Genomic DNA, 24815 nt, shown 5'->3' on the forward strand with positions numbered 1-24815 from the left:
GTGAAGCATTATTCAGAGGACGAGTTTGGGGAGGTGGAGGACTGGCCAAAATGTGGTCAGGGTGAATCTTCATAGAAACGGCATCCTCTGGCACAGTCAAGGTCATTACTCGCTTCTGACAAGCTGGGGAATGTTTCCGTTACCATCACGCCTTAAGTATGGTTCAAGGTATTATATTCCACAGGACCCTTCTTTTGCAGTCTGAAGAAGAGCTGTGCGCCAGCTTAGTGGCAAGGAGTTAATTTCGTCCTGCGCGTCCATCGGGCACAAAGGGATAATCAGGTTGCCACCAGTGCCTTCATCTTGGCCTTAGAGGGTGACACATTACCCGAGAAGATCGAAGTGATGGTCTACTGCTGTGATGTCAAGACTTACATCCCTCTCTCAATTCGATGCTTAAATTGTTGGAAGTGTGGCCACATGTCTTCCCACTTTACTTCCAGCATCTCATGTAGAGATTGCGGACATCCATCCCATCCCAATACTCCCTGTACCCCGCTTCCCACCTGTGTCAACTGCACAGAGCATCATTCCCCTTGCTCACCAAACTGCAAAATTTTACAGAGAGAAAGGAAAATCGTGGAATACAAGACCCTAGACCGACTGACCTACACTGAGGCCAAGAGGAAGTTTGAGCGCCTACGTCTTGTGGCTATGACCACATCTTATGCTGCCGCTACGAAAACAGTTGTAGCCCATCAGTTCTGCAAGTTCCAGTTGGCTCTCAGAGCCAGAAGACTGCACTTGCCCACTTGATGGTGGGGGCACTTCCCTCCCTTTTGCTCCCGCATCACTTACCTCAGGAGCACTGTCTTCCACCCCCCAAACCATCAGGGACACCACTCCCCACTTCTCAGCTGGAGAAGTGTGAGTCGTCTTTGGAACTTCTCGCTAGGAAGGGGTCCCTTGGGTCACTCCCTTCCCATGTTTCTACTAGTGGGAAAGATGACACCTGGGAGTGCCTGAAGTGCCAAAAACAGGGCTTCATAATCATCTTCAATCTCAGTGAATGAATCGGTGTAGCCCTCCTATCCAGAGAAACCCAAAGATCAACGAGAGAAATCCAGAAAGAAGACCCTCCCCAAGACCAAGGGAATTGTGGTGGCACCCACACCACCACCACTACTTACAAGCTCTGTTTCTAAGGGTGAGGTGAAGATTCTGGTGCCTGCTGAAGACCTAGATCGCACCAGACCCTCAGACACAATGGATATAGCATGTTCAGAAAATAAGTCGGTGGCAGCAGGTGACCCTGAGGTGTAGACTGCCTCATGGAGTTTTTCATACCTTCGCAGTCTCACGATCACGACATCCTCAAGTGGAATTTCGGCGATTTTTTCCACCGCCTGGCTGAGCTACGGCAACGGTTAAGCTCTACACCTGCTTTCTGCATTGCCGTCCAGGAAACCTGGTTCCCAACAATGTGGACCCCCTGACCTTCGTGGCTGCAGGCATATTACGAGAATTGTAGCGAATATAATAGTGTCAGGTAGAGTTTGCGTTTATGCCCTGAATTCGGTATGTAGTAAACGCGTGCCCCTTCAAACTCCTCTTGAAGCTGTGGTTGTCAGGATACAGATGACAAAGGAAAGAACTGCCTACAATGTATATCTCCCTCCAGATGATGCGGTACCCTTGAATTTATTGGCTGCACTGACTGATCAACTCCATAAACCTTTCCTACTTTTGGGAGATTTCAACGCCCATAACCCCTTGTGGGATAGCAGCATGAATACTGGCCTTGCAGAGATGTCGAAAATTTACCGTCCCAACTCTACCTCCGCCTCTTAAATACTGGGACCGCCACACATTTCAGTGGGGCTCATGGTAGTTACTCGCCAACTGATTTATTAATTTGCAGCCCGGGATTTTTCCTATCTATCCACTGAAGAGCACATGACGACCTGTGTGGTAGTGACAACTTCCCCATCTTCCTGTCACTCCCACAGCGGCATGCCCACAGACGCCCACCCAGATGCGCTTCAAACAAGACAGACTGGGAAGCTTTCACCTCTGCTGTCACCGTTGAATCTCCCCCACGTGGTGACATCGATGTTGTGATTGAGCAGGTCACTAAGATAATTTCTGCAGCGAACAGCTCATCCCTCGTTCTCTCAGTTGTCGCCGTCGAAAGACAGTCCCTTGGTGGTCGCTGGAAGACGCTGAGGCAAATGAAGAATGTCGGCGAGCTCTACAATAACGTAAGTGACACCCTTCCCTATAGCACCTAATAGACTTTTAAGAGGCTCCGTGCCCGCGTTCGCCAGCTTATAAAACGACGGTAACAGGAATGGAAGGGGGAGGCATGTGTCGACCATTGGGTGCCATGTCACCTTCCCAAGTCTGGACGAAGATCAGACATCTTTGTGGGTGCCAGACCGCAGAAGGTATCCCTGACGATAACGTCAATGGAGTGTTATCTACCGATGCAAACGCGACGGCCAAGCACTTTGCTGAGCACTATGCTCGCACTTCTGAGTCGGAGCACAACCCACCAGCGTTTCGCACCCTCAAATGTCGAATGGAAAGTCCTCTCGTTCACTACACGCCACAGTGAACCCTATAACGCCCCATTTACAGACTGGCAGCGGCTTAGCGGCGCTGCACATCGCCCCGACACAGCTCCTGGGCCGGATTGGATCCAGTCCCATGATTAAACATCTCTCGTCTGACTACAAGCGATATCTACAACCGGATCTGATGAGATGGCGCAATGGCGGGAGAGCACCATCATTCCAGTGCTAAAACCCGCTTGATGTGGGTAGCTACCGGCCCATCAACCGCATCAACGTTCTCTGTAAGATGCTGGAACGTATTGTGTGTCTGCGGTTGGGTTTGGTCCTGGAGTCACGTGGCTTACTGGATCCATGTCAAGGCGGCTTCCACCAGGGTCGCTCTATCACTGATAATCTTGTCCCCCTCGAGTCTGCCATCCGAACAGCCTTTTCCAGACGCCAACACCTGGTTGTCGTCTTTTTTTGATTTACGAAAAGCTTACGACACGACCTGATGTCATATCCTTGCCACATTGTGTGAGTGGAGTCTCCAGGGCCCGCTCCTGATTTTTATCCAAAATTTCCTGTCGCTCTACTTTCCGTGTTCAAGCTGGTGCCTCCCATATTTCCCTCTGTATTCAGGAGAATGGCGTTCCACAGGGCTCGGTATTGAGTGCCTCTCCAATTTTAGTGGCCATTAACGGCCTAGCATCAGCTGTAGGAGTCTCTCGAAAAAGATCAGGGAACTTTGCGTTGTAAACAATAAGTTATAAGCAGGAATGGTGGTTATCGTTGTGATAAATATTTTGATCTGCAACGACTCCAAGGACACACAAGTTACCGTTATTGTCAAGTTTCATATTGAGTATATACAGACAACGAATAAATTTTGTAGCAGTGAGAGACAGCAGTGCGGCTATGTCCGTCTATCTCGCTAGTGGCACGTCCGCAGTGTAGAGTAGGCAGGATGCAAAAAATGGTACAGCGATGGCAGGATTGTCATATTTATAACAAGTACAGCAGAATAACATGTTACACAACTTAACATTATAACGTAAAATTCCTCAACAAGACATCGTTCTCCAATCACTTCACTCACTCCTGATGTGGTACTTACGGCAATTCATACTTGTTGTTTAGCTCCAAATGGACTATGTAAACTATTTTTTTAAAAAGATTTGTGCGGGAAATCGGTAAGGCACGTGGTAGTAGACTACCTTAGTCTCCGTAAGACTGGAATTTTTTTGGAAATCAGTTGAAGACTGGAAATGGAAAACGTTCTAAGTGTCAATTTTTTTCACGAAATGCGTTTTCGGTGCTGTTGCGTTCTCGATACCCTGTTAAGTGTTCCTGGACTTAGTGTCAAATCGTGGAGAAAATGTTTCAAACATTCAGTGCTAGATGGCACTTCGTCCTCGTGCCAAGGAGTGGTTCCCAGTGGCGTTCAAAGTGCCACTCGTCGACGTCTCCTGTATTTAGTCCGGGATGGTTTGAAGAGAATACAAAACTTTTGATGAGTGGGTACAGTTTTTGAGCTGCGACGGATTCTTGTAACTACAGAAAAATGAAGAAAGGTAAGTAAGGTCTTTATTCCACAAGGTTTCCACAAAAATGTTGAGACAGCTAAAGCTTTGGATCTATTCCATGTAATGCCAATGCATGCACCTGAGATCCTTTGTTTTAAAGATGCTGCTGGAAAATTGTCAACGCAGGCTTGTAAGATCTCCAAATGCAGTATGATCAAAGTGTCTCATATTCATCCATGTCTCAAATAACTGCATGAAAATCTGTAGTACAATAATGGAAAAAATGTCAGTCACAAGAGGAAACAGAATGGCAGATGCTCACCATACTGCACTTAATCTGAAAGACCAACCGTGTTGATCAGTTGCAAAACAGGAAGACCTGCTGTTGATTATGCAGTTTCATCCTTAACAGCACGTGGAGTTCTGCAAACTTAGCAACAACTGAGCCCAAGGCTGAAGCTGACGAAGAAACAGTCAACGCTGTGAGATTTTTCTCTAAATTCAGTGTTATCATCTTGTAACAAAAATTAAAGCATGATAGTTTCTGTTGTTTAGTTTTACCCTTTAAAATATTATTGCCGTATTTCTGTACTCTTTCACAACAAAAGTAGCGCCTATGTATTCATGGCACTTCAATCAAAAACTTCCTTATTTGCACTGAGAATCATTCAGTTTCCTGACATGGCACATACAACATTATTAATAAATTACTTCTTGCCTTTTTTGCTTTGATGAACTGGTCAACATAATTCTGTGGTATCAGAATACTTTCTCAAATTTTTGGATACGAATAAGTTCTGTACCAAAATAAGATACTGTGTTTTATTCTCCTGACAAATATGACATCCGGCACTGAAACTGCTCCACTTCCACTCTTTACTTCTTTCTTGACTGGAAAGTTGGGACTGAATGTGTAATAGAACGCACCTTAATTTTCATTTTCAGCTATAGCATTTTACCTGTAGGAATTACTTTACAGCAAGCATTCGTTAATTCCACGATGACTTAGTCAGGTTCCTTATTGCGCGTATGGCGCGCTTTACGAATGTTAAGTGTCCTGATTGTGTTTACGCCCTTGTTTATAAAGTGTTAAACAGACTACTAAGGCTCCCTCATTCACAGCTTGTTTCCTATGTCACTTAATATGTAATGAGGGCATTATCGACCATACTCCTGCTCTCTTCGACCATCGCCATTTCTTGTTGAATGCGTTGATTGTCCATTCGGAGTCTACGGCCAATCTGTGACATGCTAGATGCAATCTCTCCACTTGCTGTTAGGGTTTCCGGTTCCTGTAGTTCCTATTGTGGTTAGAGGGGATGCTGTTGTAGGTAATTTGTTTCCAGGCATGTTTCCTTTCCTATCAAAGCATGTAAACTTTCTCTATAGTACTTCCGCGATGTTAGTCTGCGTACCGTTCCCGCAAATAATTTTCCTTACTTTTCACTTCATGTTGTTTCCATATATTACACGTCCAATAACTTTACTAAATATTTTCCTTGACGTATGAATAGTTTTTCATCTTTCTATATATTAGTTTCATTTCCGTGCAACATCACTGGTAATTTTGAAGTTTCTGCTAAATGACATTTTCCTTAAAATATTGATGAAAGTGTGAACTGTTCTGTTAGTTGCTATTAGACAGGCGTCTATTTTACATTCATTCTGTTTTTACTTAACACTCAAAAACTATTCGCTTTACAAATTCAAACTCCTTGGTCTCGCAGCATCATATTTATCTAGGTTCCAAACGTTTCGCCTTCTATCGGAAAACTCAGAATTAGTACAACTATTACGAACGGCGATAACTATGCAATGCACAGCGATACGTCGATAGACACTGACGAGAAACTTAAGTTCAAAAATCCAACTGTCGAGCAAATGCCAGTGTATCTGAAGCCAGTCGTGCTGAACACGAGGATGCTCCAGGGCTGAAAATATATGCTGTGTTCAGTTCTTCGCCATATGGATCTCAGGACCTCATGTCATGGATTTATTCTTAGAGATTTATGTGAAAGACCTTGTGGTTTTGTGTGTACCTCCTTTGCCGAAAAAATTCCAGAACTGAAAATCCGCATTGCTACTGCGCTTCTGTTCGTTACTCTAAATATCAGATCATTATCCGACTAGATTAAAAAAGATATCATGTGACATAGCTTGTAAATCTTAGTAAGTTGGACGATACTATCAGATCTGGAGATTGTTCATGTAGAACAGAAAACGCCCATTTAAAAAGATTGTACCAAAAAGGGCGGGAGAATCAGTAATGATCAATGGCGTGAGAATGCTGAAGGCAACAGAAACCACTGCATTAAAGACATACAAAGTGTATCCACAGAACATGGCCTGTAAATAGTGTTATAATAGTCTCAGCAGTGGCAATAGATTCCAGGTTAGACCCATTCCAGAAAGGGACGGTCAAAGAGAAAATCATGAGAAAGGTGGAATATCCAATAGCAGGAAAATAATATGAAAGCCTGAAAATATTGTGACATGTCTGAACTTGGTAGGGAAGCTATTAAATGTGAAAAGGGAAACGCAGAGGCTCAATCCAGCTATAATGGGGGCTCAGTGAAGCGACTCGAAAGAAGATAGGGATTTCTGGTCGGACGAATATAGGGAAACACAGCAGCAGCAGCAGAAAATATAATCAGGGTAGTAGGATTCGTTATTGAATAGGAAGGCACGTCAGTGTGTAAGTAACGCAGACATCAATAATAGTTCAGGTATACATACGGACGTCGCATGCAGAAGATATAGTACACTCCTGGAAATGGAAAAAAGAACACATTGACACCGGTGTGTCAGACCCACCATACTTGCTCCGGACACTGCGAGAGGGCTGTACAAGCAATGATCACACGCACGGCACAGCGGACACACCAGGAACCGCGGTGTTGGCCGTCGAATGGCGCTAGCTGCGCAGCATTTGTGCACCGCCGCCGTCAGTGTCAGCCAGTTTGCCGTGGCATACGGAGCTCCATCGCAGTCTTCAACACTGGTAGCATGCCGTATGTGCAGTTGACGGGCTTTGAGCGAGGGCTTATAGTGGGCATGCGGGAGACCGGGTGGACGTACCGCCGAATTGCTCAACACGTGGGGCGTGAGGTCTCCACAGTACATCGATGTTGTCGCCAGTGGTCGGCGGAAGGTGCACGTGCCCGTCGACCTGGGACCGGACCGCAGCGACGCACGGATGCACGCCAAGACCGTAGGATCCTACGCAGTGCCGTAGGGGACCGCACCGCCACTTCCCAGCAAATTAGGGACACTGTTACTCCTGGGGTATCGGCGAGGACCATTCGCAACCGTCTCCATGAAGCTGGGCTACGGTCCCGCACACCGTTAGGCCGTCTTCCGCTCACGCCCCAACATCGTGCAGCCCGCCTCCAGTGGTGTCGCGACAGGCGTGAATGGAGGGACGAATGGAGACGTGTCGTCTTCAGCGATGAGAGTCGCTTCTGCCTTGGTGCCAATGATGGTCGTATGCGTGTTTGGCGCCGTGCAGGTGAGCGCCACAATCAGGACTGCATACGACCGAGGCACACAGGGCCAACACCCGGCATCATGGTGTGGGGAGCGATCTCCTACACTGGCCGTACACCTCTGGTGATGGTCGAGGGGACACTGAATAGTGCACGGTACGTCCAAACCGTCATCGAACCCATCGTTCTACCATTCCTAGACCGGCAAGGGAACTTGATGTTCCAACAGGACAATGCACGTCCGCATGTATCCCGTGCCACCCAAGGTGCTCTAGAAGGTGTAAGTCAACTACCCTGGCCAGCAAGATCTCCGCATCTGTCCCCCATTGAGCATGTTTGGGACTGGGTGAAGCGTCGTCTCACGCGGTCTGCACGAACGCTGGTCCAACTGAGGCGCCAGGTGGAAATGGCAGGGCAAGCCGTTCCACAGGACTGCATCCAGCAATGTCCGCTAGTCACTCTCAGGTGAAGACAGACTTGTCAAAAGCTGCCTTTCGTAAGACAGTGACAACGGGGTTCCCCTAGGATTCCAGCGGCACCAAATATGTCGCAAGCTCCGCCGTTGGATCCCCATTGTCGCTGCAGCTTCGAGCAGTATCTTGGAGCCTGTCGACCGCGGTCAGTGCAGCTTCCAGCTGTATGTGGACAGTGACCAATTTTCCTTTTGTCCGCACACAGCAAGCACATTCCCTGTCCATTTCGTACTGTGAAAAGATCTGCATAAAATTTGAATAAAAAATACGAAGCAGTCAGGTCTAACGGAAGAAGGAAAAAAGCAAACAGACCTAGGTAAGAATAAAATTACATGACTCTATCGCTACTGAAGTTGGCTAGCACACAAAGTATAAAGGAGAAAAATAGAAAAGCAGCATTAAAATTTGTTCTACAGTATTCTGATTCTACATTAAGGCCGGAAAATCCGCAAGGTCTTAAGCAAAATTAGATTACTGAAAATACGTATAAACAGTTTTCACTGAAAAGCCAGTTCACACAACAGCTAATGTACGAAAAAAATACACAAGCACTTAGAAAAAGTAATTACATTACGCAATCCAGACAAGCACGCAGATAATACCTTCTTGATAGAAGCTTCTTGATAGAAGCTCTTGAGTAAACAATAATTAGCGACTCTGCGCAAACAAAAACAACCTCTGCTGCTTCAGGCCGATTCTACTTCTTATGCAGCTGGAGATCTACTTGCGGATGTTATCGGAGGACATTTCTGAAAATTCACACACAAAGTGGAAACAGTGTGCCTGCTAACCTATTAACAGATGACACACAGATTTTGGCAGGACAAGTTAGTGACTACAAAATTCCACTGAAGACGTCTTTTATAATAAAGGTGAAACCAGTCTGGAAAATAAATACTATATAGCAACACGAAAAAGGCGTTTGAATATATGAAACAAATATATTCCCACATCAAGTATTTAAAGCGGTCGACTGTCTTAAAACTGTATGCATCACATCACGAGCGCAAACTCGTTTGATTCGCTTACACTACTTTTCGTGAAAATTGGAACACCAAGAAAAACCGTATTTCTGTGCAATTTTTCTCAGATTAGGGACATAAACATCAATAACTACATTTAAGAACTGCACGTGCTCTTTCACTGTGAGAATTCAGTGCGATTTGAAGCTACCACATGCTGAAACAGCCTGTAGAAGTCGTGCAATGGAATCAGATAGGGCCATGATACGCGGTCCGGGAACACAGTGCCACGCGGTTTGTACCCCCCCCCCCCCCCCCCTACCGCGGGTTACAATAGGTCCAAGGTATTCCTGCCTGTCGTAAGAGGCGACTAAAAGGAGTCTCGCATATTTCGGCTTTTATGCGATGGTCCCCTGTAGGGTTTGGCCTGCATTTTTCCACATTTTCCCGAAGAGGGAGCCAATTGGGGAAGGGAGCCTTACATGGTGCATCATGTCTATCATGCGCTCGGACCTCACGCATCCTTAGTCGACGTGGATCTGCACTTCCGCTCATTCTCCAGCTGTTGGGCGAGGTCACCCTCCTGGGCGCGTTTTCCTCCAGCCTCTGTGCAGTATCGCTTTCTGCGCTGTCGACGATAATGGACTACTTAGCCCGTTTGCGCCTGATATCCAGGCACGATAGCCAGACCATTTTGGTGGGGCTGCCATGTACCCTGTTGGTTGTAGCCCACTGACCACACAGGGATCACTCTGCTGATGCCTGCACCGTTAACTCCACATGTATGACAAGAAGTAGATGCCCACCAGTCTCAGGCATTGGGACTCGCAGTGGCCATCCTGCCAGATAGCCTTTGCTGTCGCTGGGTACCGCCTGTGGGAGGGCCACAGGTTGGAGTGGGTGGCACCAGGGTGGATGACAGGCCAGAAGGCGTAGTATGTCATCTCTTGCTGGTGGTCAAACACCAGCAGTCTCTAAGTGGTCAAGGTCTAACATCAGTGATAAGAAATAAGACCCCCAAATCGTTCCCCTCTCCCTGGTCACACCATAGGAGTAGTGCCTGGCCAAGGATGGTAGCAAAGCTTATTCACCCCGGTACCTCGTGTGTAAGAGAGTTGATAGGCAATCTTTCTTGTCAATGAAACCTCATTTTTTGTGGAGCATTTAGAGGGCAAGTTTGGGGAGGTAGAGGGCTTGTCCAAAATGCGGTCAGGGTCAGTCTTGATCAAAACAGCATCCTCTGACCAGTCACAGGCACGACTCAACTGTGACAAGCTGGGAGATGTTTCTGTTGCCATCACGCCCCATAAGAGCTTAATATGGTTCAGGGTATTATATTTCACAGGGACTTTAGTTTTCAATCTGACAATGAGCTGCGCACCAACTTAGAGCGTCGGGGGGTCCATTTCGACCTGCGCGTCGACCGGGCTACAAGGGATAATCAGGTTGCCACCGGAGCCTTCATCTTGACCTTAGAGGGTAACACGTTACCCGAGAAGATCAAGGTGGTGGTCTACTGCTATGACGTAAATCCATATATCCCTCCCACGATGTGGCAATTTAAGTGCTGGAAGTTCGGCCGTGTGTTTTCGCGCTGTACTTTAAACATCACCTGTTGGGATTGTGAACATCCTTCAGATCCCAAATACTCCCTATGCCCTACCTCCCATCTGTCAACTGCGAAGAGCACTATTCAGCTTGCTAGCCAGACTGCAGGATTCTGCAGCAAGAAAGAAAAATAATAGAATAAAAGACCCTGGACCAACTGACCTACACTGAGGTGAAGAGAAAATGAGAGGCTACATCCTGTGCATATGGCATATGACGTCAACCTACTCCGCCACTAAGACAACGGTTCTACCATCTTCTTTTCTGCTGCATACAGTTTGCTCTCAGAGCTGTCACTCAACCTGCCGGCTTGATGGGGCGGCAGCGGCGGCGGCGGCCCTTCCATCCCTGTTGCTCCTGTACAACCTACTTCAGGAACAACCCCCCACTTCTCAGCCAGAGAAGTGTAAGTCCTTTGGCTCCTCTCGCCAGGAAGGGATCCCTTGGGGTCCCTCCGTAGCCATGTTCCTACCAGTGGCAAAGCTGACATTTTGCTAGCTGCTGAAGCAACCACTGGTAGCTGGTCATAGGGCTTCACGGTCCTCCTCAGTTCCTGAGACTGAATCAGTGAAGTCATCCCAACTGGACAAACTTAAGGAGCAGCGAGAGAAACCTAAAAAGAAATGACCCCCAAGAACCAAGGCACTGCGCTGGTACACACACACACACACACACACACACACACACACACACACACACACCACCACCACCACATACAAGATTTGTGTGTGAGGATGAGGTGGAGATGCTAGCGTCCGCTGAGTACCTAGATCCCGCTGGGCCCACAGAAACAATGGATGTCAATCACATACATACTCGCCTGGTAGCAGGAGGTGGCCCTGAGTCATAGACTGTCTCACCGAATGTTTCATGCCTTCCCAGTCTTACGATCATGTCATCCTCCAGTGGAACTGCGGTGGTTTTTTGCACCAGCTGGCTGAGCTATGGTAGCTGTTAAGGTTTACATAGGCTTTCTGCATTGCCCTCCAGGAAACTTGGTTCCTGGCAATACAGACCCCTGCCCTCCATGGCTATAACGAATATTATAAGAACTGCACTGACTGATCAAATCAATAAACCTTTCCTACTTTAGGGAGATTTTAATGTCCATAACCCCCTTGTGGGGTGGCGCTGTGCTCGATATCTGCCTCTTTAGTACAGGTGCCCCCAAACTTTTCAGTGCGGGACATGGCACATATTCGGCCAGTGATTTCTCAGTTTGGAGCCCTGGCCTTCTCTCATCTGTCCACTGGAGAGCACATTACGACCTTTGTGGTGGTGACCACTTCTCCATCTTCCTGTCACCCCTCCAGCGGCACACCCACGGACTCATACCAAATTGGGCTTTAAACAAGGCAGACTGGGAAGTCTTCACGTCTGTTGTCACCGTTTAATCTCCTCCATGTGGTGCCATCGATGTTGTCGTGGAGCAGGTCACTACTACGATAATTTCTGCGGCGGAAAACGCGATCACTCGTTATTGAGAGTGACCCTGGCGGCAGAATGTCCGTTGGTGGTCGCCGGAAGTCGGCGAGCTCTACAGCGACATAAGCTGCACTCTTCCCTAGAGCGCCTAATAGCCTCTAAGTGGCTACATGCCCGCGTTCGACAGTTCATAAAACGACGGAAAAAGGAGTGTTAGGAGAGGTACATGTCGACCATTGGGCGCTATGTCACCTACTCAAGTCTGGAAGAAGATCAGACGTCTTTCTGAATAGCAGACCCCAACAGGTGTCCCTGACATTAACGTCAATGGCGTGTTATTGACCGATGCAAACGCGATTGCCCTGCACATTGCTCAGCGCTATGCTGGAGCCTATGCATCGGAGAACTACCCCCTAGCCTTTCGCACCCTCAGATGGTGGATGGAAAGGGAGGTACTCTCGTTCACTACACATCACAGTGAACCCTTTAACGCCCCATTTACAGAGTGGGAGCTCCTCAATGCCCTTGTATATCACCCTGACACAGCTCCTAGGCCAGATTGGATCCACAGTCAGATGATTAAACATCTCTCGTCTGACTACAAGTGACATCTCATCATCTTCAACCGGAGTTGGCGTGATGGCGTTTTTAAATCGCAATGGCAGGAGAATGCCATCATTCTGGTGCTCAAACCCGGTCAAAACCCGCTTGCTGCGGATAGCCACCAGCCCATCAGCCGCACCAACTTTCTTTGTAAGCAGCTGGAACATATGGTGTCTGTGGTTGGGTTGGGTCCTGGAGTCACTCGGCCTACTGATTTCATGTCAGGGCGGCTTCCGCCAGGGTCGCTCTACCCCCGTTAATCTTGTGACCCTTGAGTCTGCCATCCGAACAGGCTTTTCCAGACGCCAACATCTCGTCACTTTTTTGACTTACGTAAAGCATACGACACGACCTGGCGACATTATATCCTTGCCACATTGTATGAGTGGGGTCTCAGAGGCGCGCTCCAGATTTTTATCCAGAATTTCCTGTTGCTCCGTATTTTCCGTTCCGTAGTCAGTGCCTCCCTCAGTTCCCCCCGTATTCAGGAGAATGGAGTTCCGCAGGGCTCCGTATTGCGTGTATCTCTATTTTTAGTGGTTATTAAGTCTAGCAGCAGCTGTAGGTAGGTCGGAGTTGCCCACAGCTTCCAGTTTTCAGCCACAAAGTCGAGTGTAATGCATTTCTTGCGTCGCACCATTCATCCAGAACCAGAACGTTATCTTAATGACGATCCAATCACTGTAGTGGAGACCTAAGGATACTTAGGACTGGGTTTCGACGCCTCATTGAAGTGGCTACGTCACCTTCGTCAGCTTGAGCAGGCATGCTGGCGCAGCACTTCGATGCTCTCCGCTGCCTGAGCAACACCAACTGGGGTGTAGCTCTACAGAGCCCTTGTTCAATCGCGCCTTGAGAATGGGGGTCTCGTTTACAGTTCGGCAGCGCCCTCGGCATTGCATTTTCTCAACGCAGTGGACCACTGTGGCATTTGCCTAGCGACAGGAGCTTTCAGAACAAGTCCGGTGCCCAGTGTACTGATAGAGGCTAGAATCCCTCCATTGAAAGTTAGGCGTCCACAGCTGCTTGCGAATTACATTGCGCCACATTCGTAGTTCTCCTGCGCATCCGAATTACCGTTTCATTTCCCCAACCATGGCAGTTAATCTCCTGCATCGGTAGCCCAGGTCATGGCTTAAGATTGCGGTTCGCATCTGGTCCCTTCTGTCTAGATTCCTTCTCCTTACCACTTCTTGAGGTCCATTCACGTACACCTACATGGAGTGAACTTACGCCGCAGATTCTTATGGACCTTTCGCATGGCCCTAAGGACTCAGTTAGCCCTGTGGTTCTCTATTACTTTCTCTCGATTCTCGACATTTAATGGGACCATGAAATGGTTTACACCGGTCTCGGTGGCTGATAGTCACGTAGGCTTTGTGTATGTTCGTGGAAGACATATTGAACAGCACTCCTTTGCAGATGGCTGCAGTGTTTTCACTGCAGAGCTGGCGGCCATATGTCGTGATCTTGAGCACACCCACTCATGCCCTGGCGAGTCAGTTCTCCTGTGTACTGACTCCTTGAGCAGCCTACAATCTATCAACCAGTCCTACCATCCTTTGTTAGTGTCCATTCAGGAGTCCCTCTATGCCCTGGAACGGTCCCGTCGTTCATTGTGTTTGTGTGGACCCCAGGACACGCCAGAATCCCAGGTAACGAACTTACAGACTGGCTGGCCAAATAGCCTACGCTGTAACCGCTTCTGGAGACGGGCATCTCCAAAATCTCCAAAACTGACCTGCGTTCTGACTTACACAGCAGGGTTTTTCGGGAGGAGGAATGGCATAACAGAACGCACAAAAAACTAAGAATGTGTGAAAGTCTCTTATGCGGTCCTCTCGGAGGGAATCAGTTGTCCTCAGCCACACGTGGCTAACGCATGGTTACCTCCTCCGTAGCAAGGACCCACCTCGGTGTTGTGTCTCACAAATGACGATCGTCCACCTTCTGCTGGACTGCCCACTTTAAGCCGCTCTACGGCGGACTTTTAACTTTCCCAGCACCCTACCTCCAGTGTTGGGCGACAGTGCCTTAACAGCAGCTTCAGTTTTAAGTTTTATTCTTAAGAACGGGTTTTATAATTTGATCTGTTTTTGTGCATGTCCTTTGTCCCTCTGTGTCCTTCACCTTTGTGCTTTTAGGGTGGAGGTTTTAATGTGTTGGAAGGTGGCTGCCATCTCCTTTTTATTCTCATGGTCAGCCAGCCATGGTAATCTGCTCTCTTGTTTTGATCTCTTCCACATGTTTCTTGCGTCTCCCTGTGGTTTCCTTGTCCTGTTTCGTCCGTTTTAGTGTTTGTTGCCCTTCTGTCATTCTTGTGGTCTTCTCCTTTCTTCCAGCTGTGTTTTGTATGTCTCGATTATTTTACTCACACTCTTGTGGAATTATTTTATTCGGAACGAGGGACCGATGACCTAGCAATTTGGTCCTCCCCCTCCCCCCACCCCCACCCTTCTTTTAAACTAACCAACCACGCGGTTTCAGGCGCGTCAACAAAACATTGACGGGGACCAGAACTGTTAAACTGCAGACCGACCATATCCGGCTCTTTCGATGGGCGAAACTTCAGTCAGACGAGCAAGCAAGGGTAGTAGAACTGTTCGTTGAAGGAGGCTTGCACATTTTTTGACATATGGGCCTGGGTTTTTCCTGATGAAATATGGCAGGTGGAGCTGTCTACAGGAGAGCAGTATGTCTGGCTGTAGAAATCTGTCTGATGTAGTGGTTGCTCTTCAGATTGCCCCCAATACACAGAAGGCGAAATCGCATTCTTTAGCGAAACATGGCACTCGACTTTCTTCCACTATGACGCTCAACAGTTGTTGCCCCATTGTGTTCATTGTGGCAGCATCTAACTACACAGCCACCTCTGCAGGAGGAATTTAAATGGCCCTCTTCCGAAAGCAGTACATTTTGCCATTTAGCATGTTTGTGACGGTGTTCAACTGCCAAATGCAATCTGAGGCATCGGTGGTTTCTGGCCAAAGGAAGAAGACGGAATGGCATGCATTCTAATAATCCTACTCCCAGTAGACGGCACTGAACTGTCTATGCAGACATGCAGTAATTGACAATGGATCCAGTAAATTTCCAATTTACCGTTGACAACCACGACAGGAAATAAAACTTCAGCAATCACTATAATCTTGGGTTTTCATAGTTGTTGCTCTGTGCAGGGAGAATTATGCTGATTCTTTTGTGTGGCTGTAGTTCCTGTGCATTTCTGCATGCAAAATGTATGTGAACCTTTACAGAACCATGCCGAAATTATTTGACTTCTTCTGTCGTTTCCTCGTTCAGGCTTTACCGTGCTGCCTAAAGGAGCCTGTTCCACACCTTGGCGCATGGATTCCATAGCAAGTTTCCAACACATCTTAATGATGGCAGCTACCTACTCTTCAGTGACTCATCCACAATTCTCCTAAGGACGCCCTTGCTAGATGATAGAATCACTAGAGAGCAGTTTCGCGTTCTCAAAACAAACAAAAAATCAGCTTGTTATGCCAGTCGAAAAAAATAGAAATGGTAATTCAGAGAAACTATTCACATGAACAGACGTGAAGTTTAAGGAAACAAAGCATTATAAAGGCTATCAGAGTTGAATAAGCCGTTTTTGAACTGTATTCCGTATTTCTCCACTTAGAAAGGTATTAATGTGATTTTTGTTATTATTGAAAGGATCACCTCAATCATTCTGACTTTTCCGTTTTCATAATTTTGTTTCAACCTAATATTAAGGGAGTATGAATAAATTAATTTTGTGGTTTTCCTCTTATCTTGTTGGATACCCTTGGTGTAATCATTGGAGGATGTAATAAAAGACTGACACACACAAGTGGCAGCCAAGTTCATATTAATAACATAACGACGTAGTTTACATATATCTTTATTATTCAGTACCAAAGGAATCTACTTTAAAAATACTAAGTAGACAACAATCTTTCGAGATAAAAAAGTATTGTGCACTTCTTATAAAATTTACTTTTTGTGGAGCTAAACACTTTCGAACTCATCGAATTAGTTATATCAACAGTGGCAGTTACGAATGTTGACCCCGTCCCCTCTTGAAAATTTCTGCGGACGCCTACGAAGATCATCGCGAGCTATGGTTCTATGGTGTAGTCCACGAGAGAAGCGTGCCCTGTAGGAGTCGCTACAACAAACCCGTTTCCTGGAGACTGAATCGCTCGTCCTCCCCTCCCCCCCCCCCTGGCTCAAGTGGTTCAAATGGCTCTGAGTACTATGCGACTTAACTTCTGAGGTCATCAGTCGCCTAGAACTTAGAACTGATTAAACCTAACTAACCTAAGGACAGCACATACATCCATGCCCGAGGCAGGATTCGAACCTGCGACCGTAGCGGTCACGCGGTTCCAGACTGAAACGCCTAAAACCGCACAGCCACACCGGCCGCCCCCTCCCCCTCCTCGATTAAATTGTGATATTGTTGGTGGCGTATAATGCACCAACTTCACCTTTTGTATTAAAGACCGTGAGCTAATGGATAAGCGCTAATCGGTTTCGACCGTTAAAAAAGGTACTTCAGTCGCATTTTGGCTGCTCAGTAATGCTATATTCAAAGAGTAGAGGTTCTGCATTACTAAAGGTCGCCTAAAGTTTGCGCAGAGTTGTTTGTTCTCGATAAACACATGTGGAGAAGTACTACTAGCATACATTTTTGAATCATGGCTATGCTTGATACAGGTCAAATAAATTATATCACATGTTGTTGTAATAATGCACACGTTATACTCACTGCAATCCATCTGTCTGCGGGATAGAAGCGAATGAGTAATAGCGGCACTCCGTATTTATAAGCACTTCTTAGTAAAAACACGTGATGAGTAGACAGTATAATTCTGTTTGCTGTTGATCAACTCGCAGCGATAGTGGGACATTCTCAGCCAGTACGATATGCCTCCTCCCGTTATGCCATTATAGCCACTTCATTCACATTCTCTGAAACATCTGCATTTGACAATATCTTTGGTGACTATAGGGTCTTAGCCTATCCTCGAACTGCACGAGTAAAACATGCTTATCTTCGAATAAGAGACCAATCACTCTGCCCCGTTAGAACCCACTCACTTCATTTTGTTAGATAGTTAAGACGTACGTAAAACGCGTATGTAAAGTTTCACCGTGCTCCTGAAGGTGATTTATCTCTAGTAGTGAGGTAATACCACTCAGAATACACTAATCTCTATGTGGGCTAAAATGCAGCATCCTAAAATCACGTGATTTGAGCTGCAGGAGATGTTGCGTTGCGAGCTAACATCTCAATTATGTTCGGGCTCATATGCGGTTCTTCATCGTCGAAATAAATAAATGTCGTGCGACTAGGGCCTCCCGCCGGGTAGGCAGTTCGCCTGGTGCAAGTCTTTCGATCTGACTCACTTCGGCGACTTGGGCGTCGATGGGGATGATGATTAGGACAACACAACTCAACACCCAGTCCCTGAGCGGAGAAAATCTCCGACCCATCCGGGAATCGAACCCGGGCCTTTAGGGTTGACATTCCGTCACGCTGACCACTCAGCTACCAGGGGCGGACTTCGTCGAAATGTCTTGGCTTAAACTCGTCTAGGGGTTGAACCACACGTGTCAGATTACACGCCCTAAATTAGACACTTGTGACCCTTTGGTTAAATTTTCTGGCTGATGGCAAGTTTGCGAAATACAAAGTTAACATAACCTATAATAACAGTAATAATAATATCGGGAGAACTAAATTAACGACCCATAAATGATGAAGGCCACACAGTTGCGATGTGGTTAGAATATTTATTCAGAAAGCAAACTAATAGCGAAAGTGGTCGTATTTAGAGTTGCTGTTACATTAGAGCTCATATCCATTTGACCCTGTTAGATCATTCACAACCTCATCGCGAAGTAAAGTTACGTGAAAAGTTAGTTCAAACATTACCCTCGCTCAACTGACTAGGGAAGTTCTCTTTCCTGAAGCCGTCCATCTGATTGGCTACAGCTTATTTTACATTTTACCATATTCAATAATCAAATCATGACCACTTTCCCGTTCTAAATAAAGTAACAATAATATCCATTCTGTAATAAGCGTTAAATTCTTTTACATAAAACCAATACAATTTCCTTCCTAGCTTCGAATGCCACGGCCAGTAGCCTTGCACGAATGTGCATTCTGATAAATAAAGAAAGAACAAAAGTAACTGTTACACACTAAACTTTATAACAAATATTCTGTTACCTAATCATTCAATAAGGTGTCGTGTTGTCATCGTTCACTGTGTTTTGTGTGGAGGAAATGATGATCTGATGCTTAACTAAAAATACTGATAATTTAAATTTACGGTATCTTTTAGTCGAAGTTACAGAGTTGATATTTACAACTTTTGTTGTTTTAATGATGTTCTATATGAAATATCGTACGCTATGATCGACCAAAGCGTTCAGATTTTATCATTCAGGTCTTTGTTACAAAACTTGTTAATTTCACTTTAACAGTAAATCCTAAACTATTATAGATATGATCAATACTAAATTTATATTGGCATCACCATGAAAATTTATGTAGGATGGTAGATTACTGTGGCTTCATTCCCTGCATTACTACAAAATTAGTTTCCATAAATGTATGGTAATATTACACCCAACTGAGGAAAACAGGACTACAAAAGTCGAAGTTTCCATAAATGTTTACCTTTATAGCCGATATTAGGTCCGCCATATTTAACACTGCTACGTCTCCTCCACCACAAACGGTTTCTACTGAGTTTCTCTATGACGTAGGTTCTCGTCTGTCTCTCTCTCTCTCTCTCTCTCTCTCTCTCTCTCTCTCTCTCTCTCTCTCTCTCTCTCTCACTACAGCGCTTAGGCCTCAATAGATAATAGATGTCTGGCCGGAGTGGCCGAGCGGTTCTAGGCGCTTCAGTCTGGAGCCGCGCGACCGCTACGGTCGCAGGTTCGAATTCTGCCTCGGGAATGGATGTGTGTGCTGTCCTTAGGTTAGTTAGGTTTAAGTAGTTCTAAGTTCTAGGGGACTGATGACCTCCGATGTTAAGTCCCATAGTGCTCGGAGCCATTTGAACCAGATAATAGATGCCTGTGAATTTCCCCATCTCGTGGTGAGCCTGCGCCCTTTGTGGCACGCGGTCCTGGACGACAGGGTTCGTTTAACAATTCCTGTAGGGCAGGCTGACTCGTCCGGCCGTATATTTGCGAGCGCAGTGCTCGTTAACTCACGGCGTACAGTGTTCTCGTTGTGCACCACGGATGCTCACTCCTTAGATATATTTTATACTGTATGGAGGGCACTGCTGGGCTTACATGCACTCCATCTCTCTGCAAACTTAACCACTTATTATCATTCCACTGATGTACACGTCCTCCGTTTTTGGAGTGATTCAGATCATTCCTACTGGATGTTGCAATTTTCACAAACAGTAGTGTATTTTCGACCAGATTAGATTAGTACTTGTTCCATAGGTCATTAATACAACACTTCGTAATGATGTGGAACGTGTCAGGTTAATAAAAGGTGTCTAAACAAGATATTACATTAGACAAAATATTACATGACACTCAATATTTTTAATTTTTTTTGTGGGGGTTGGGAAATTACCCACTTACTATATACAAAAATTAATATAACGAGTAGGGGGAGTTGCCATTAAGAAATTGTTTCACTTTCCTTTCAAATGCTATATAGCTATCAGTCAGACTTTTGATGCTATTAGGTAAGTGACCAAAGACTTTTGTGGCTGCATAATTTACCCCCTTCTGACCCAAAGTTAGATTTAACCTAGAGTAGCGAAGATCATCCTTTCTCCTAGTGTTGTAGCCATGTACACAGCTATTACTTTTGAATTCGTTCGGATTGTTAATTATATATATATATATATATATATATATATATATATATATATATATATATATATATATATATATATATATATATTCGGAGGCTACAGTGAAGATTTCTAGCTCTTTAAATAAGTGTTGCAGAATGATCTTGGATGAGCTCCAGCAATTATTCTGATTACACGCTTTTGTGCAATGAACACACTTTTGCTCAATGATGAGTTACCCCAGCATATGATGCCATACGAAAACAGAGAATGTAAATAGGCGTAGTAAGCTAATTTACTCAGATGTATATCGCCAAAATTTGCAATGACCCTAATAGCATAGGTAGCTGAACTCCAACGTTTCAGCAGATCCTCAGTGTGTTTTTTCCAGTTCAACCCCTCATCAATGCATACACCTAGAAATTTTGAATATTCTACCTTAGCTACCGATTTCTGATCGAAGTCTATATTTATTAATGGGGTCATTCCATTTACTGTGTGGAACTGTATACACTGTGTTTTGTCAAAGTTTAATGAGAGTCCATTTTCAGATAACCACTTAATGATTTTCTAAAAAAACATCATTTACTATTTCACTAGTTAATTCTTGTCTGTCGGGTGTGATAGCTATACTTGTATCATCGGCAAAAAGTACCAGCTTTGCATCTTCGTGAATATAGAATGGCAAGTCATTAATATATATTAAGAACAGCAGAGGATCCAAGCCTGAACCTTGCGGCACCCCACTCATGATTGTTGCCCAGTTTGAGAAATCACCAGTTTTTTGCATATTATGTGAACTGTTTATTTCAACTTTCTGCACTCTTCCAGTTACAAATGATTTAAATCATTTGTCCACTGTCCCATTCATACCACAGTACTTGAGCTTATCTAGATGATGTTCTGTCTTCTCTTCATTTATACCTAAGCCGGTACACCCCACCATTTTGATATAGTAATTCGAAGCACACTGTTATGATATCCACAGGTACAGGAAGAGAGCCATGATGCTGTCAGAGGCGTACAAGGACAGACCCATGAGTCCTCGGGAAGCCGCCGTCTACTGGTCGGAATACGTCATCCGGCACAAGGGAGCCAGGCACCTGCGCTCTGCCGCCGTCGATCTGGAGTGGTACCAACTGCTGCTGCTGGACGTCATTGCTTTCGTCGTCCTCGGCTGCATTGTAGTCGCCGGTATAGGCCTGTTGCTCCTGATAGCTTTCCTAAGGTGCATAGGCGTGCTCAAAGGCTCAGCAAAATCTAAAGAAGTGCAGGCTAAAAGCAAGAAGAGCAAGCAACAGTAGTCGGTATCCATCCATCCACTCACTCTAAACAGGCTGGATCCGTCAAATTTACCTCCGTGGCGGTTGGGTGAGGACGTGTAACTCGGCGTGTGACTCCAGTACTTTGGCGACGAACATAAGAATATTGCTTGCAGGTGTTGAGCGACACAACGATTCACTAGCAATAGGGGTGTATGAAGTCAGTGACAAATGCTAATTTCGTGTGGAACTCGGAGAAGCCAAGAGAAAGTAACTGAGAACGCAGCAATGACAAGTAATAGATCAACATTTATTTTTCCGTTATGTTCAGCTGTAACTCAATGAAAGTCATGATTCTGTGATGAAATCGGAATGCAATAAATTGTAGAGGTATCATTAAATGACAAACATGATTACATATTCGAAACAGAAATTACTCGGTTCATTTGTAAAGGAGTCGGGGTACTGATTTCACCTACATAAAGGAAAAATACAACTGAAATGAGAAACCACAATAATTCAAAGGCTGCATTGGTGTCTCACCTTACTACATATGGTTCATATCGATATTAGACACAGGATGCAAATATGCTGTCACTAACTACACCGCCATCTATTTGTCAGGACTATTCATAATTTTGTATCTCCCAAGAAGGCAATACCAATCGTCTGTGGTAACCTGGAGACAGGATAACTCAGCAATGTGTCTCTTTCATTGTGTGTAAATATCGCCCCAAACAAGGGGTCGTTTTGTTATGTAAATTAACAATGTAGTCCATCGGTTATAATTTCTTTCACTGTATCTGCCTAGACAAGGTGTCAAAAACAGTCTGAAAAGTTTGTAAGGCTATAGCTGGTGCTGAAAAATAATTAAGAAAATTCGGTACTTTGAGCAATTTCTGAGTTAATTAGCTTCGAAGTTAGCCAATTAGGCCGTTGCGGATGCATATTCAAGCGACCTGCCAGACACGGTGTCACCGAAACTGTTTCTCAGTCGGTTTCATAAAACCGAACAAAAGAACGATACAAAAATTCGACGTAGGACAATAGAAAGGATCGGATCTGTGCCAAAGGCTGAGCAGTCCCGTGCATTGTCATCTAAGTCATGGGAGCAACTGACTAATTTATATGGGGGTCCGCTTGAAATTGCGCGCGTAATGTCCTGATTGGCTAACGTCAAAGCTAATTAACGCGGCAACTTCGCGACGCATCGAATTCTTTTCTTAGTAACTACTAATCAGCACAACTATCCTACAAGCTTTTCAGACTGTTTTTGACCATCCTGTATAACTCCAAACTATTGGAATGCAGCTAGCACGACATACGTGCTAATGTACGGGTAGACAGTGTTTAATCATTATACACGATTGTCAATAAACTGTAAGAAAAGGTAATGTACAGTTTTCCATTAACGTTGTGTGCGACTATTTATGGAACGAAAGTAGGAAGAGTTTTACATGTTAGGCACAAAATATGGACTAGATCCGTTGGAGAGGCAAAAATTTTTTTCTGGTATCTTGCTGCAAATTCAATTTTCCGTTGAACCACGCGTTACGGTTTCTTCCCACTCCATTAACGCGTGGAGCGCGTAAAGAAAGATCGCGTAGAGTCCTGTGTGAGGCCTATTGACAGGATAATTTTATTTGCATAATCTCGACGGAAGAGACGTCTGGTCGCCTGAAACAGTCGTAAATTCCGCGCTCTTAGTCGGTTCTTGTAATTTTTTGATGTTTTCGCTAAATACTCAAAATCTTTTTTCGAGTGGCTGCCTATATGGATTTTATGGTCTCACTGAGCCGAATCCTATACGGACTCATCGTGGTAGAGCTGTGTTTCGGTATGGAAGCAACTCCCCCATGAGCAACCTTTGTCGTAGAAAACCTGTAGTTATCCAGCATCCTAGCAATAAATCGAAGGTTATTTTGTTTTACCTAGAACCATGACTGCGTAATCTGTGCGTTTAATATTTCCGTGCATTGTTCTTCACAGGTATTTGAATGACATAGCTGGTTCCATTCGTGCGTAATAAATATTCTAATTTGCATAAAATAAGGGAAATAATAGACAGTGCCAAAGTGAAGCTACAGTCTTGGTACTTGTATGAAAAGACAAACAATAAAAGAATATCCGTTTCAGTCTCTCATGGTGGCACTTGATAAATGTCATTCAAATTATGAGCGCAGTGTATTATTAATCAGTCATCTTATTTTTTCATAATGATGTGTCTTAATAATGCTATGGTATGTACTCATTTCTAAAGATGTCTTTAATAGTCTCTGTAACAGTGAAGCTTCTGGAATAGTTATGTGGAAAGCTAGTTTGATAAGAACAGCTAGAAAATACATATGCATTATTAGTGTGTTCTCAGTACTAAATGTCGATTCGTTTTTATAACTTCATTTTTTCTTTAAGTTTGATTTCATGCCTGAGTTACGGCTTTAATTTACTATCTACCTTTTTTTATGGAATTACATTTTCGTAATCTCATTATATTGTAAGAAATTAATAAAAATATTATTTAACCTCGTTGCACAAAAATGACCAGGAAGAAGTTTCTCCTACATTTCACCCAAGAACCCATTTGTTAAGTTACTACTATTTTACCAAAGAACTTTTCCATCCAGTTGCTACTACGATCACTACTACTAACGAAACAACTATGGGCTTTTCGAAGCCCTATTAGAGAGACGGTCGTGTAAGGCAAGAAGCAGCTCTTGCCGTTGCGTAGAAGACAACGATGTTCGAGCAACGCAGACGGTAACATCTGGTTTCTTCATACTGAAGAATCAGAACATAAGTTATGAGAATAACTTGCGTATTTTATGTCATCGATCACTTAAACACTAGAAGTAGCACACACAGAGGTTGTTGTTGTTCTTGTGGTCTTCAGTCCTGAGACTGGTTTGATGCAGCTCGCCATGCCACTCTGTCCTGTGCCAGCTTCATCATCTCGAAGTATCTACTGCAACTTACATCCTTCTGAATCTGCTTAGTGTATTCATCTCTTGGTCACCCTCTACGATTTTTCACCCTCCATGCTGCCCTCCAATACTATATTGGTGATCCCTTGATGACTCAAAATATGTCCTACCAACCGATCCCTACTTCTAGTTAAGTTGTGCCACAAATTTCTCTTCTCCCCAATTC

General features: G+C 44.9%; 1 protein-coding gene across 3 annotated transcripts in view; it reads left to right on the forward strand.

Moving 5' to 3' along the window:
* The window catches only part of LOC126266903 (UDP-glucosyltransferase 2-like), a 157063-nt gene extending 134962 nt beyond the window's left edge, over window positions 1–22101 (forward strand). For all 3 annotated transcript variants that reach the window (XM_049971575.1, XM_049971577.1, XM_049971576.1), the window contains exon 5: window positions 21395–22101. In XM_049971575.1, coding sequence (XP_049827532.1) covers window positions 21395–21710 — 316 coding nt within the window. In that variant the 3' untranslated portion in view covers window positions 21711–22101. The remainder of the gene's footprint in view (window positions 1–21394) is intronic.
* Window positions 22102–24815: the final 2714 nt, after the last annotated feature.

Source organism: Schistocerca gregaria, chromosome 4, assembly GCF_023897955.1.
Source record: "Schistocerca gregaria isolate iqSchGreg1 chromosome 4, iqSchGreg1.2, whole genome shotgun sequence".
NCBI classification, from domain to species: domain Eukaryota; kingdom Metazoa; phylum Arthropoda; class Insecta; order Orthoptera; family Acrididae; genus Schistocerca; species Schistocerca gregaria.